This window comes from Chenopodium quinoa, unplaced genomic scaffold (genome assembly GCF_001683475.1).
Source record: "Chenopodium quinoa cultivar QQ74 unplaced genomic scaffold, ASM168347v1, whole genome shotgun sequence".
Classification (NCBI taxonomy): domain Eukaryota; kingdom Viridiplantae; phylum Streptophyta; class Magnoliopsida; order Caryophyllales; family Amaranthaceae; genus Chenopodium; species Chenopodium quinoa.
Window position 1 is genome coordinate 975,947 of NW_018742963.1, and position 15,064 is coordinate 991,010.

The 15,064-nt window shown below is 35.6% G+C and overlaps 1 protein-coding gene across 1 annotated transcript; it reads left to right on the plus strand.

Moving 5' to 3' along the window:
• Nucleotides 1-938: 938 nt before the first annotated feature.
• Nucleotides 939-9,222, plus strand: LOC110728821 (obtusifoliol 14-alpha demethylase-like). The gene is made up of 2 exons (XM_021908490.1): nucleotides 939-1,807; nucleotides 7,612-9,222. Exons 1-2 carry the CDS (start codon nucleotides 1,340-1,342, stop codon nucleotides 8,608-8,610), a joined length of 1,467 nt encoding a protein of 488 aa, XP_021764182.1. The 5' UTR covers nucleotides 939-1,339; the 3' UTR covers nucleotides 8,611-9,222.
• The last annotated feature ends 5,842 nt before the right edge of the window (nucleotides 9,223-15,064 follow it).

Here is a 15,064-nt window from a genome sequence, read left to right on the forward strand (position 1 = left end):
AGTTAATGCAGCCGTAAAACCGTAACTGTATATAAAAATTATTTATGATAATTAATATCACTAATATCTGAAATACTTAAACGTAGTATGATATACAAAAAAAAAACAAAACGAAAAAAAATAATGATATGGATAACAATTAAAAAGGATTAGATTACTCTTTCAAAAAAAAAAAAAAAAAAAAGGATTAGATTACAAAGAATGATAAAATTTATGTAGAGAAGATATGATTTATTGTATTTCCTTATAAATAGGCCTTAATTTAATTCACTGTACATGCACTATTAATTAACCACACAATTCATAGAAAAATATTAATTGGTTTCTTTTCATAGTCGGAGACCCAAGTATCATGCCTTCACAAATTGAAATTTACAATACCTTCGGGGATGCAATGGTAAACAAAGATACAACTAAGGTTGGAGAGTTAAAAAAATTAATCTTGTCACCGTCATTCACCAGAGGCACAAGAAACATGTACCTGAATTACAAAGAAACGATATACCCTACACACTACATAATTGGGACTGAAAAGGGGAATAGGATAATCCTGCCAGCATCATTCACAGGATACCCAAGATAATTGGGGCTGAAGAAGGGAATAGGATAATCCTGCCAGCGTCATTCATAGGATACCCAAGATAATTAGGGCTGAAGAGGGGAATAGGATAATCCTGCCAGCGTCATTCACAGGATACCCAAGATACATATACCAAAACTACAGAAAAATAAAAGAGTACTCTACATAGAGGTGTAGAAGAGAGAATTCTATTTGAACCTCACAAATTTATTTTGTTTTAATATCTTATTAATAAAAAGAAGTTTTTAATTAATTGCAATAGTTTATTAATAATAATAATAATAATAATAATAATAATAAATGTCTGTTTATTTATGACTTTATCTGTTTTTTATAATAATTATTATTATAAAAAAAGATACAAATCTTAAATAATAATAATAATAAAATAAAATAAAAAACAAAGCCGTGCGTAGTTCACACCTAGTATTAAGTATTTTGAACTCAACTAACTCACATAATTCCATCAATAAAACTTTAAAAAACCCAACGCGTCAGCGTCATTTAAACACAAATATTAAGTTGTTGCAGTGCTTTGCTGGAAACGATACATTGTCTTCCCAAAATATCACATACCTATATTTTATTAAGTTGTTGCAGTGCTTTGCTTGGAAACGATACATTGTCTTCCCAAAATATCACATACCTATATTTTATTAAGAGTAGAGTAGTAATCCGTAATCCGTAATATATATACTTCGTATAATGCAGTTAACTAGTAATTGAATAACCCAAATAAACATCAAGAAAATAATAGATATGATGAACAATAAGCTGCAATTGTTCAATGTATTCTTTCTCATCGTGGCAACTATTGTAGCAACAAAATTAATACTCAAAACTCTGTTAATCAAGAGCAGCAAACGGCTACCACCAGTGGTGAAAGGGCGGATTCCTTTGATCGGGGGCGTGGCTCGCTTCGTAGCGAACCCTGTAGAGATGCTCAAGGAGGAGTATGAAAGCCTTGGAAGTGTATTCACTATAAATGCAGTGTACAAGAATATAACGTTCCTGCTCGAACCCGATGTATCGGCTTATTTCTTCAAGGCCGGCGAGAGTGAGCTCAGTCAGAAAGAAGTGTACGGGTTCACCGTGCCTATCTTTGGACCTGGGATCGTGTATGACGCCGAGTATTCAGTGCGTAAGGAGCAGTTTCACTTCTTCGAGGAGTCTTTTCGAATTGATAAACTCCGTGGCTTTGTTGATTATATGAGCCAAGAAGTCCAGGTCTGGTTTTTATTTTATTTTCTCTATCTTTGTTACGCTCTCTGTTCCTCAATAAAAATATTCACGCGTATATGGACTAGCATAAAAACTTATCACTTGATTTCGAATACTCTATTTGCATTCTTCATATATTAACTTTATTTACTTCTATAAATACACTTTAATAATCCCAATTTTATCCAATTTAATTTAAATAATCCCAATTTTTTTTTATTCTGCAATAATTCCAAATTCCACCCCCGTTTTCTTTTCTTCTATTCCAAAAACCGACAACCTGTTGGAAAGGTTGATTTTTTTTTGTTTTTCTAATATGCCACGTGTCACACATTTACTGGTCCAAAAAATTATAACACAAAAATTAAAAATTAAAAAAAAAATCGACAAACTCCTTTCCTCTTCCCAGCCCGCCGGGCAAACTCCCCCCTCCGTGCTCGCCGGAAAAACTACGCCCTTCCCAGCCTATCAGAAAACCGCCCTTCCCAGCCCCATCCCCTCCAAATCTGGCCCACCCTAAAATCTGGCACCTTCCCTTTCCCCATTTCTTTCTCTCTCCATTCCACACCCTAAATCTGGTGGTCCACCACCACTTAAACACCAGTTAAAATAGGTGGACGGAAGTTTTCGGGCAGGGAAAGCTTTCATTTAGGGCGGAAAGCTTTCGTTTAGATTTTCGAGGTTTGACTTTAGGGCAATTTCGGGTGGTTTCGGGGTGGCGGGTTGAAGTGTAGGGCGGTTTTGGTGGGTGGGGCTGGGGAGAGGGAGTCTATTGCGGTCATGTGGCTGTGGAAGGAGGGTGGTTTTGGTGGTAGGACTGGAGGACGAGGCGGTTGTCAGGGCTGAAGCTTGGGTAAGGGGGTGGCTGTGGCTGTCGGGCAGGGTAGGGGCTGTTTAATTTTTCCGTTTTTTTTATTTTTTTTATTTTTATTGGACCTCTCACACGCCGACAGGAAAATTACCTACAATAATAGGTTGTTGACTTTTGTTGACCTGTTAGAAGAAAACGGAGGGGAAAGTTGGGATTATTGCAGAATAATCAAAAGTTGGGATTATTTAAAGTAAATTAATTAAAGTTGGGATTATTAAAATGTATTTTTCGTATAATCTATATATATATATATATATATATATATATATATATATATATATATATATAATTGTTATTTTGTACAGGATAATTAATCCCGCTATATATTTAGGTCCTGTTTGGCAAAAGTAGCAGTAGCGGGTAGCTTTTAGCGGTCGAGTAGCGGGTAGCTGTTAAGGTAGCGAGTATCGGTCAATTAATAGTGGGTAGAGATTAGCTGTCAAAGTAACGGTTGATAGTATGAGTGTTTAGTAAAAGTAGCGGTTGCAATACTAAATTCATATAGATATTTGTTTAAAATGTAATAAAAATTTGTCAAACGCTACCCGCTACTTCTAAATGCTACTATTTTTAACGTTTGAGAAAAGCTACCTAAACGCTACCTCTATCGTTAACCGCTACTAGAATCGCTACCTTGCCAAATTAAACACTATCAAATTTTTTCTAGGAGTGTTTTAACTGATCAAATGGCTAACCGCTACCTCAAACGCTACCACCAAATAAGAACTTATTCAAATAATATCAACATTTAGTAAAATTTACAATTTTTCGTGTTTCTGATAGATTAATGGTATGGAGTAACACTTTTCTTTTTCATTTTTGTAAATTATCAATGTAACAATTTTATTTGTCAATTTTTTTAATCAACACTTTTATTTTATTTTATTTTTATTAGGACCTACTATTATAATATATTATTATGATATTATATTACTATTATGTATATAAAAAAAATGTATTATTTCGTATAATATTATTATTCTCCCCTACTAATCGTCTAACCTCACTTGGACTATTATTATACTAGCATTATATATATACATAATATACTTGAAACTGATAATTTCATTGATAGCCTGTAATTTTACACTTAAAAAGAAAGAAAAAAAAATACATTGGATATATTCACCATAACAAGAGCAGCAACAACTTCCTACAATCAATAGCATAGCAGCAGCACCCCAGTAGCAGAACAACAGCATCACAATTAGTAAACAGTATGGTAGCAGCTTCAAAGCAGCAACACATAAGAGAATTGTTGCGTCCATTGTAGGCAATAGAGCATCCTGAATAATCCATTGTAGACAATAGAGCATCCTGAATGTAGCGTCCATTATAGGCAATAGAGCATCCTGAATAATCCATCAAATAGCAAAATTTCAGAAATATTCCATCAATTATAATTAATAAATAATTGCTGCAAGAAAATCAACAAATAACTACATAAATAATCGGAAAAATTGCCTAGAATAATCCAATGTTGCCTCATTCGCCCAAAATAATCCCAACTTTTGATTATTTTTTTAATAATTCGAACTTTAATATGAATTTGCTTCTAATGGTCCCAAATGACCGGTAACCAGTTGAGTAGGTAATTTTTTTTTTAAGTTTAAGTAACACGTGTCACCACGTGATTAGTAAAAAATAAGTTTAAAAATTATTAACACTTAATTAACTACTTTAAAAATTAAATAACAAAAATCTATTTTCAAAATACTAAAAAAATACTAAATTAACCCCAACCACCAACACCAAACGCCAACCCAGCCACCTCCACCACCCTTCCTCCCTTGAGCCACCAGCCGCACACCTTCCTCACCTTACCTACCTGAACCGAAACCTCATCTTTCTCTCTTTTCACTCGCCATAACTACCAGAAGTCCAGAACCTCATCCTTTTCTCTCCTCACTCGCCCACCACAACCTGAACTAAAACCTCCCTCAACCGCCACCAACTGAACCGAAACCACCCACACCCGAAACCCTAACCCCCACCTAAACCGAAACCACCCTTACTCAGATCTGGGTAGGGTCGACTCTCCAAACCTTGATGTCCAGCCGCTAATGGTCTGCTGTTGTAGAAAGAGATAAGAGTTGGAGCGAACGACCCACTGCTACAGTGAATGCCGATGTTCCAGCCGTGAAACATGAAGACCGCTACTATTATCACTCCTCAGGGATACAACTATTGCAGAAGATAATTGATCATATTGAGGGTGAATTTGCTGAGTTCGAACGCCAAGTGTGCTAGCACGAAGAGCGGGGCATGCCAACAGAGCCAGTTATAGAACGGATCCTGAATCTCGAGAAGGAACAAGAACAGCTCATCCAACAAGTGAGAAGAGAGGAAGAGCGCTTGAGAAGGGAGGTGTATTTTTCCAGGACGGGAAAGGGGGTTTGGTTTGGGTGGCGTGGGTGAATGATTCAGGGGGTGGGGGATCGGCGCTGGGGGATCTGGAAGTTGGGTGCAGCCGGAGGCAGGGGTCGGGATGGCAAGGGGCGGGGAGGGTGGTTGAGCTGGTGGGTGGTTTTTCTATTAATTAAATACTAATTTATTTTTATATTCTTATAAAATAATTTTATAAATTATTTTATTTATTTTTATTTTTTTGTCCACTCATGTGCCAACATGTGTTAAGAAAATTATTATAACAAGTTTGATGACCTATTGGGACAATTGAAAGCAAATTCATATCAAAGTTCGAATTATTAAAAAATAATGCAAAGTTGTAATTATTTTGGGCGAATGAGGCAAAGTTGGGATTATTCTTGTCAATTTTTCCTAAATAATAAAAGATTTAACCAACATATATAAATTCATATCAATCGTATAAATCTTCTCATAATCATCCAAATAAATGATTAAAAATATGAACAACAGTAGAAATTGAACAATTAATTCATCATAGTAACCATCATAATGTCATAATTTCATTGATTTCAAAGCAAAACTAAGCACCAAATTCATAATAATCCAACGACATAAACTTACAAAAATGAAAAACATCAAAATTCATGGCCCTAAATTAAGAGCTAGTAAACCCTAAAATCTAACATACGATAATCAAACACAGTCAACCAAAACCCTAAACTCTAAATCTAACAAAAATCAATAATTAAACGAATTACTACTAAAATAAGCACATAAATTAGCAATACAAAGCGAAAATGTGTAAAATTAAAAAATTCAGATCCAAAAATTATCTCTCTTCCTGTTCTTCCCTCCCTTTACCTTGTACCCTAACACTAAATCCACAAATCAAAAGAGAACCCTAAACTCGAATGTGAGTATAACAATGAAGTAAAAACAAGTGGGTAGATATGGAAGCCATGAAGAATTGGAGAGAGAAGAAAATCAAAGTACCGAAACCGTCACCATTGTCGCCACCATCGTGACACCACTAGTGAATAAGGAGAGAGAAGAAATACAGAACAACAGAGAGAGAGAGAGGAGGAGGAAGTGGGCTAGCGGCGGTGGAAGGGGCGGCGGTGGAGTCGAGAGAGGGAGAGGAGGAGATAGAAAGGGAGAGGGAGAGAGAGATAGAGAGATAGATAGAGAGTTGAATGCGAGATAGGGAGAGAAAAGGAGATAGGAAGAGTGAATGCAAGTATCTATTTTTATTTTAAAAATTAAAAGCACCGGTTAACCGGTGCCATTAACTTCTTTGAAAACAATTTTAAACTTTTTGGGATATGGGTTGCGTTTTATGCACCGGTTTCGAAAACCGGTGCTCATTTATCGTTGCTCATTTTTATTTTTCTACTAGTGGACTTTCTTACTTCTTCAATGTGGATACACTTTCCAATACTTTTATACACTTTTAATGTGTGTCAACACTTTCACTCAAATATCAATTTTTATAACTTTTATACTAGTAAATATATAAGAGATACTTTCTCGATCTACTTCCTTTTAGTTGAAACGTTTTAACTTCAATTCCGAATTACTCGAATGGTTTGATAACAAGCGGTTTTTTGGGGAAAGAGAAGTAGGGGAAGAGTAAGGGTCAATTTAAGGCTTCCGATGGGGCAAAGGGGGCAGGGAGTGGTGTCCAGTAGGGAAAGATAGGAGGGTAGGGTGTCATGGTGGGAGAAAAGCTAGGTTAGGGGGTGGCCTGGGATTGCCGGCGATAGAGGAGCTAAGCGCCGATAACGACTTGGTGGGAGGGGGCTGAGTGTCGACTGGCGGGGGACATTGGGCTGGGTTAAATTTAAAAAAAAAAAACATTTAGAAGGTTTTTTTTTTTAATTTTTTAATAATTAGTTAACTAATTTCAAAAGCAACCAATATGATGCTGCCACATAGCATAATTAACCCTAATGACTAACAGAGTTAACCGCCGTCAGTCATTAAGGGCATTTTGTGACATTTTCGTGAAATTCGTGGATATATGGTGAATTTTGAAAAAAATTATGGGTATATGGTGAATAAAAAAATTACTCATGGGTATATGGTGAAAAATCCGTTAAATACATTAGCATTGAAATAATATATTGGCAAGGGTGAAAAGAGAATTGTTAAAAGTATAAAAAAAAAGAGGAGTATGACTATCTAAATTGTCATTAGTGGATTATTAGTCACAATGCACATATATATGATAGACTACAAACGATATTAATGATCAAGTATATGCATTGATAACTTGATAAGTACATCATAAAGTCATGCAACTGTTTTAAATTAGAGAGAGTAAAAGTTATACTTCGAAAAATTGGTACCACTATTGTTTGTGGTTTGTATACAAAATAATATATATCAAATATTTGTGTAAGATTGTGTTATCATCATCATAAGACCACATTTATGAATTACTATAAGCATGTTATGTGATTCTATTCTATTTTCTCGTTTTCCAATACTCAATCCACATACAAAGTGGTATTATTGTGATAATAATAGTCAATGATTCTCATTAAATTCTATGCTATACACTATACAGATCTGTTTTTCCAAGTGGGGAGATAGTGGAGAGGTAGATTTAAAACAAGAAATGGAGAATCTCATCATCTTAATAGCCAGTAGATGTTTTCTTGGTCGAGAAGTACGCGAAAATCTCTCAGAAGATGTAACTGCCCTTATCAATGAAATCAATGTTGCAATGGGTCCTCTGACAACAATGTTCCCTCATCTACCCATACCACCTCATCGGCGCCGCGACAAAGCACGTAAGAGACTTGATGATATTTTCTCTAAAGTAATATTATCTCGTAGATCGTCTCCAAAATCCGAGGATGACATGCTGCAGAGTCTTGTTAATTCAAAGTACAAAGATGGTCGTGCCACAACCGTTACAGAGGTCACAGGTATGCTCATTACTGCCCTCTATGGCGGTCAGCGTTCGAGTTCTACTACGGCCACTTGGGTAGGTGCTAATCTTTTTTATCATAAGAAATTTTGGTTGCATGCAATGGAAGAGCAGATTAGGTTGATGAAGAAGTATGGTGACGCGATAACTTATGATGCACTATCTGAAATGCATGTATTGTATCGTTGCATCAAGGAAGCATTGAGGCTACACCCACCAATTCCGATGCTATTGCGTCAATCTCATAAAGATTTCACTGTGACTATTCGAAAGGGTGACAAGTACGACATACCAAAAGGCCATATAATCGCCGTCTCACCAATTTTGTCTAATCGTGTTCCACATATTTACAAAAATCCTGATAGTCACGATCCTGAAAGGTTCTGCCCCGGAAGAGAGGAGGATAAATTAGCTGGCCCGTTCTCTTTCATATCTTTTGGAGGAGGAAAACATAGCTGCCTCGGCGAGTCCTTCGCATTCTTGGAGTTAAAGACTATATGGAGCTATTTGATTCGGAACTTTGAGCTCGAGTTGATTTCTTCATTCCCGGAGACCAAATGCGATGACATAATACATAGTCCTAAAGGAAAGGTGATGATACGATACAAGCGTAGGAAGCTTGTTATTGAATAAACGAACATTGGGATCATGATGTAACCAAATACGATGTTTAGTTGATTTGACATTATTGCTTGTGAGATTATTCTTAAACTATTGGTCTTTGTAATAGTGCTATGCGTGTGCATGCATGTATGCAAATCATCTTTATTAGCCCTATGTCATATTTTTAATAACAATGTCGAACCTTACATTATTAGTGTGCTTTATATTTGTATCTTGGTTGCATGGCAGAAATGTTGTAAAATGATGCAAATCAAAGTTGTAATAAAAAGTTGTAAAATTCATGTGTTTAATTATTTTCGTCAGTTTTCGTTGATTTCCCCACTTTTTGTATACATATCTTACTTATTAAACCTCTTATTTTATATTTTTGTTTTTTTTTTTTTTTGTTTTATACTAAGCTTTTTGATGACTCCACCTTGTTGTTTCGTTTATTTTCTTACTTAGTCTTATATTGGATGATGGAAGTCAAAATGAATAGTCAATGTTTATTTAATATACTAATATGCTTAGTTTATTTATCTTAGTTTATTTTATGGTTCTGTCAATTTATATTCGAATATATCCTGCTAAGTATGCTAACCTATTCGTATATTCTGCTAAGCATGTTTATATTTTATTATTTTTTTTAGTAACTGATGTTATCTTTATGTTGTAAAGATAATTTTCTGTCAAATGTATTCATTTATCTATCTTATTATTTGGCTGACATGATAAGTTTTCTGTTTAAGATAAATATTGTTGTTACTTGTGCTTGTTGACCTGGTTTTTAGGAAGCTAAGTATGCTGTAACAAATTTCTAGCTGGAAGATAAACGTTGAATTTAAAATACAGCTTTGAAGTTTAATTTTGAAAGCTTCGAAATTTCTGGAGTTTGTTGAAGACCCAGAGACTGCTGGAAACGTTTTAAAGTCAGCTTCAAAGCCTTATAAATAGCATGAAGATCAGCCGGTTTTATTATCCAAGTCTTTCAAGAAATCTTGTGCTATTCTAAGAGCTTTAATTCTCTCATTGTTTACTACTTTTTATTATTTAAAAGTGAGGGAAAAATACGAGTGTTCACTTGTGCTAAACATTGTAATTTTGAGTGATACACTTCGTAGTAAAATTATAATACTCGAAGTTATTTGAGTGTGTTAGCATTTATTTCTAGGATTTGAGTGTCTAAGGTGTAGTGGGAAGTACTACAAAGAGAAGATAGTGAGATCTTCTAGGTTGCTTTAGAACTCTAAGGGAAAAAATAAAAGTTGGTTAAAATCCTACGGGTTGGACAACCCTAGGCGGAGACGTAGGCCTTTGTGCTAAACTTCGTAACAATTCCTTGTGTTTATTTCTGTTTTTATTTTTTGCCTTGTTCTGATTTTCGTTCTTTGTTTCAAACAGTTTTAGCGAAATCCAAAACAAACGTTTATAACCTTCTGCTTACTAACTGGTTTACTTTAAATAGTTTTCAAAGTCTTGATTTATAAAACAGAGATCAGTTTATTCCGCCCTGTAACTGATCTCAAGGCCTTGACATTTTCAGTTTTGCGAAAAACGCCCATACTCTATTCAACCCCCCCTTCTAGAGTATTAATATGTTTATTCCATTACCATTGTGATCCTTTCATTTGGTATCAGAGCAGGTATTCACGTAAAGATCTAACAATCTGTGAAGATGAATTCCATTGGTGATGGAGGCTTCGCTCAAGGTCGATTCGCAAATCGCCCTCCTCTCTTTTGTGGCAACAACTTTGCTCATTGGAGGTCGTTAATGCAAATGTTCGTGATTGATCAAGACCTTGAACTTTGGGAGATTATTAAGAAGGGTCCTAAAGTTCCTATGAAGACCACTGAAAGTGGAGTAGCTGTTCCCAAGAATGATGTTGAGTTCAACCAAACGGACCTTGAAAGTGTTGCAAAGAATTATCGTGCTATGAACTTGTTGTATTGTGGACTAGATGCTAATGAATTCAACCGTGTGTCTACATGCAAAAGTGCCAAGGAGATATGGGATAAGCTCGTGGTCACATATGAAGGAACAAGCCAAGTCAAGGAGACCAAAATTAGCATTTTCCTTCGACAATATGAACTTTTTAAAATGCTCTCTAATGAATCTATTAAAGAAATGTTTACTAGATTCACTCAAATTATTAACAATCTTGATTCTCTAGGCAGGTCTTTCTCAAATGAAGAAAAAGTGAGAAAGATCCTTCGATTTCTTCCAAAAGCAAAGTGGGGTCCTAAAGTTACAGCAATTGAAGAAGCTCAAGATCTAAGAATCCTTCCTCTTGATGATCTATTGGGAAAATTAATTACCCATGAAATGTCCTTTGATGAAGAAGATGGAGAGCCTGCCTCATCCACAAAGGGGCTAGCTCTCAAAGCCAAGAAAGAAGAAGAGATAGAGGAAGATTCGGATGAAGATGATGATGATGAAGACCCCTTTGCTCTTCTCTCAAGAAGTCTTACCAAAATCCTCAAGATGAAGAAGAAGTTCTCAAAAGAATGAAATCATGGGAAATCTGATCGATACAGCAATCGCCAAGAAAAGCCTAAGGGAAAGACATACAACAAACTCAATACCTTGAAATGCTATGAATGTGGTGAAGAAGATCATCTTGTACGAGATTGTCCTCAAAGAAAGAAGTCTAAGCCCTACAAAAAGGAATTCAAGAAAAAGGCTGTGGTGGCATCTTGGAGCGATTCTGACTCAAGTGATTCAGATGATGATGATCAAGCCAACCTATGTCTAATGGCAGAAAAAGACACTTCAAAAGAGGAACATCTTCAGGTAATTGAAATTAACCTCATGTCTAGTCCTTCAAATATTCTTTCTGAATTCTTGCATAATATGATTATCAATGAGGAAAGCTTGATTCAAGAGTCAAAAATTTTGAAAGAAAAACTCAGTACGCAAGTTAAAACTACTGAGAACTTAACCAAAGAAATTTCTGTTTTAAAAGAAGCTTATACAGCTCTCGAAAACAAGGTCAAAGATTCTGATTCTCCGACCAAGGCCTTGAAAACCGAGAACAGTGTCTTGAAACAAAAACTCACTTCTCTGAATTACTGTAATTACAGTCTTGAAAATGAGAAGAGATGTCTTTTTGAAAAGTGTTCAAATCAGCAAATTCTTTTAAGTAAAATTTCAAACTCTGAAAATGATTTTGACAAAATTTTGGACAAAGCTCGAGGATCCAGAGACAAAACTGGACTTGGTTTTAACAAATATCTTCACAAAAAGAAACCTACTGTTTTTGTTAAAGCAAAAGGAAGTTTTAATGGTCCTACCTGTTTTTATTGTTGCAAAAAAGGTCATACCAAGCTTACCTGTCCTTTCAAAAGGAAAGATCCTCATATTATCAAAAATTCATTTCCTTATTTTACTCGAGACCAAATTAAGCAAATCTGGGTAGTTAAGGGAACTAGACCACCAAACATGGTTTATCCCGAATATGACTCCAAATTTGCAGTTTGGTCTAGAAAGGTTTGATAACTTGTTATTTTGCAGGAGAGCTTGAAAAAGAAATATTATAGATGGATTTTAGATAGTGGATGTTCTCGGCACATGAGTGGAAATTCTGCTCTATTCTCTAAGGTTGAAACTAATCTATGTGGAACAATAACCCTTGGAGATAAAAAGAAGTGCAATATCGTTGGCATTGGCAAAGTTGGAGGTGATGCATTTAACTCCATTGATGATTTCTATCTAGTTGATGGATTGAAGTACAATCTTTTAAGCATCTCTCAACTGTGCGACAAAGGCAACAAGGTAATATTTGATAATGAAAAATGTGAAGTGCGTGACAAAGGTGGTAAGATCATTCTAACTGCTCCTAGAAATAATGATGTGTATTCGTTTCATTCTAATCTTGTTGAAAGTTCTAGTCTAAAGTGTCTCAAGGCCCTGACTGAAAATACAAGGCTTTGGCACAGAAGACTTGGACATATTAACATGCATACTATGAAAAAGCTGTCAATACAGAGTTTAGTACGTGGCTTGCCTGAATTAAATTTCAAAGAAAAAGGGATGTGCAAAGCATGTGCTAGAGGTAAACAGGTTAAAGGCTCTTTTAAGACCAAAAAGGTTGTAAGTACCTCTAAACCCCTTGAACTTTTACATATTGATTTATGTGGTCCTATGCGTGTCAAAACTCCAAAAGGAAAACAGTATATCCTTGTGGTTGTTGATGACTATTCTCGTTTTACTTGGGTTTCATTTTAAAGAGAAAATCAGAAGCTTTGTTGGAGTTTTCAAAACTTTGCAAAGAAGTTTAAACTGAGAAAAACCTACCTGTGGTAGCTGTGAGAAGCGACCATGGTAGAGAATTTGATCAAATCAATTTTGAAAAGTTTTGCTCTAAATATGGTATTTCTCACAACTTTTCAGCTCCAAGGACACCTCAACAAAATGGGGTTGTGGAACGCAAGAACCGCACCCTTGAGGATCTGTCCAGGACCATGCTTTTGGAAAATGCTTTACCAAAATATTTTTGGGCAGAAGCTGTAAACACAGCTAACTATGTTTCAAACCGTTGTTTAATTCGCCCTATTTTAAAGAAAACTCCATATGAGCTTTTTAAAGGAAGGAAGCCCAATATAGCTCATCTAAAACCATTTGGATGTACTTGCTTTGTTCATAATAATGGCAAAGATAACCTTGGGAAATTTGATGCACGTAGTGATGAAGCTTTTTTCTTAGGATACTCTTCTGTTTCTAAAGCATATAGAGTCTTTAACAAGCGAACTAAGCTTGTTGAAGAAAGCATACATGTTATTTTTGACGAATCCGAAAAGGATACTTTGAGTGAAAGTTTTACAGGTCTAAGGTTGAACAGATACGAGGAACCAGAAACAGATGATGAAAGTGATAAAGAAGCAGCAGAGGCTCCAGCAATGCGCCCTACCCAGAACATCCAAGAACCCATTCAAACCACAAGAGAATTAAATCAATCCTCTGTTTCTCCTCCTCAAAGCCCTGAAAGCTCATCTCAAGACCTTGAACCTGAACCCGAACCTGAATCTAGCCAAAATTCATCTCATGGTCTTGAAACAGTACTCCAAGAACCTTCTGCTACCCCCTTACTAATGCGCAGAAAATTCAAACATGCCTCATCTCATCCTCTTGATAAAATCATTTCTGACCCAAAATCTGGAATCCAAACCAGAGCAAACTTAAAGTCTCTTTGTGCCTTTCATGCCTTTGTTTCCCTTGTCGAACCAAAAAATGTCAAAGAAGCCTTGCATGAACCGGATTGGATTATTGCTATGCAAAGTGAGCTAAATGAGTTCGAGAGAAACAAAGTCTGGAATTTGACTCCAAGGCCCAAAGGAAAATCAGTAATTGGAACAAGATGGGTTTTCAGAAACAAGTTGGATGAAAATGGTAAAATTGCTCGAAATAAGGCAAGGTTAGTAGCTCAAGGCTACAATCAAGAAAAAGGTATTGATTATGAGGAAACTTTTGCACCTGTTGCACGTATGGAAGCAATCAGAATTTTACTTGCTTTTGCATCCTTTATGCGTATCAAACTATTTCAAATGGATGTAAAATGTGCCTTTTTAAATGGTTTTCTAAAAGAGGAAGTTTATGTAGAACAACCTCCTGGTTTTGAAAATGAATCTTTTCCTGACCATGTTTACAAACTTGATAAAGCTTTATACGGTCTGAAACAAGCCCCAAGGGCTTGGTATGAACGTTTATCAAAATATCTTTTGGAAAACGGTTTTAAACGTGGTCAAGTTGACAAAACTCTGTTTGTTAAAATCAAAGCAAGTGACTTACTGATTGTGCAAATTTATGTTGATGACATTTTGTTCGGTGCTACTAATGATTCCCTTTGCAAGGAATTTTCTGATATAATGTGCAGGGAATTCGAAATGAGCTTAATGGGTGAACTCAATTTCTTTCTTGGATTGCAAATCAAACAAGATAAAGGAGGCATCTTTGTGAATCAAGGCAAATATACTAGAGAGCTCCTTAAGAAATATGATATGCTACAATCCAAAGAAGCAAAAACTCCTATGAGTTCATCACTATCTTTAGACAAAGATGAGAATGGTAAATCAGTAAATCAAAAGCAATATCGAGGTATAATTGGATCTCTTCTTTATTTAACAGCAAGTCGACCTGATATTATGTTTAGTGTTTGTATGTGTGCACGTTTTCAAGCTGATCCTAAGGAATCACACTTAAGTGCTGTTAAACGTATTTTAAGGTATTTGAATGGAACTAAAGACTTCGGTCTTTGGTATCCTAAAAATAGCAACTTTGAGCTTGTTGGGTATTCGGATGCTGATTTTGCAGGTTATAAAGTAAACAGGAAAAGTACTTCAGGTTGCTGCCTATTTCTTGGATCATCTCTCATAAGTTGGCACTCTAAGAAACAAAATTCCGTAGCTTTATCAACTGCAGAAGCTGAATACATTGCAGCCGGTGCTTGTTGTTCACAAATATTGTGGATATCTCAACAGCTTAAAGATT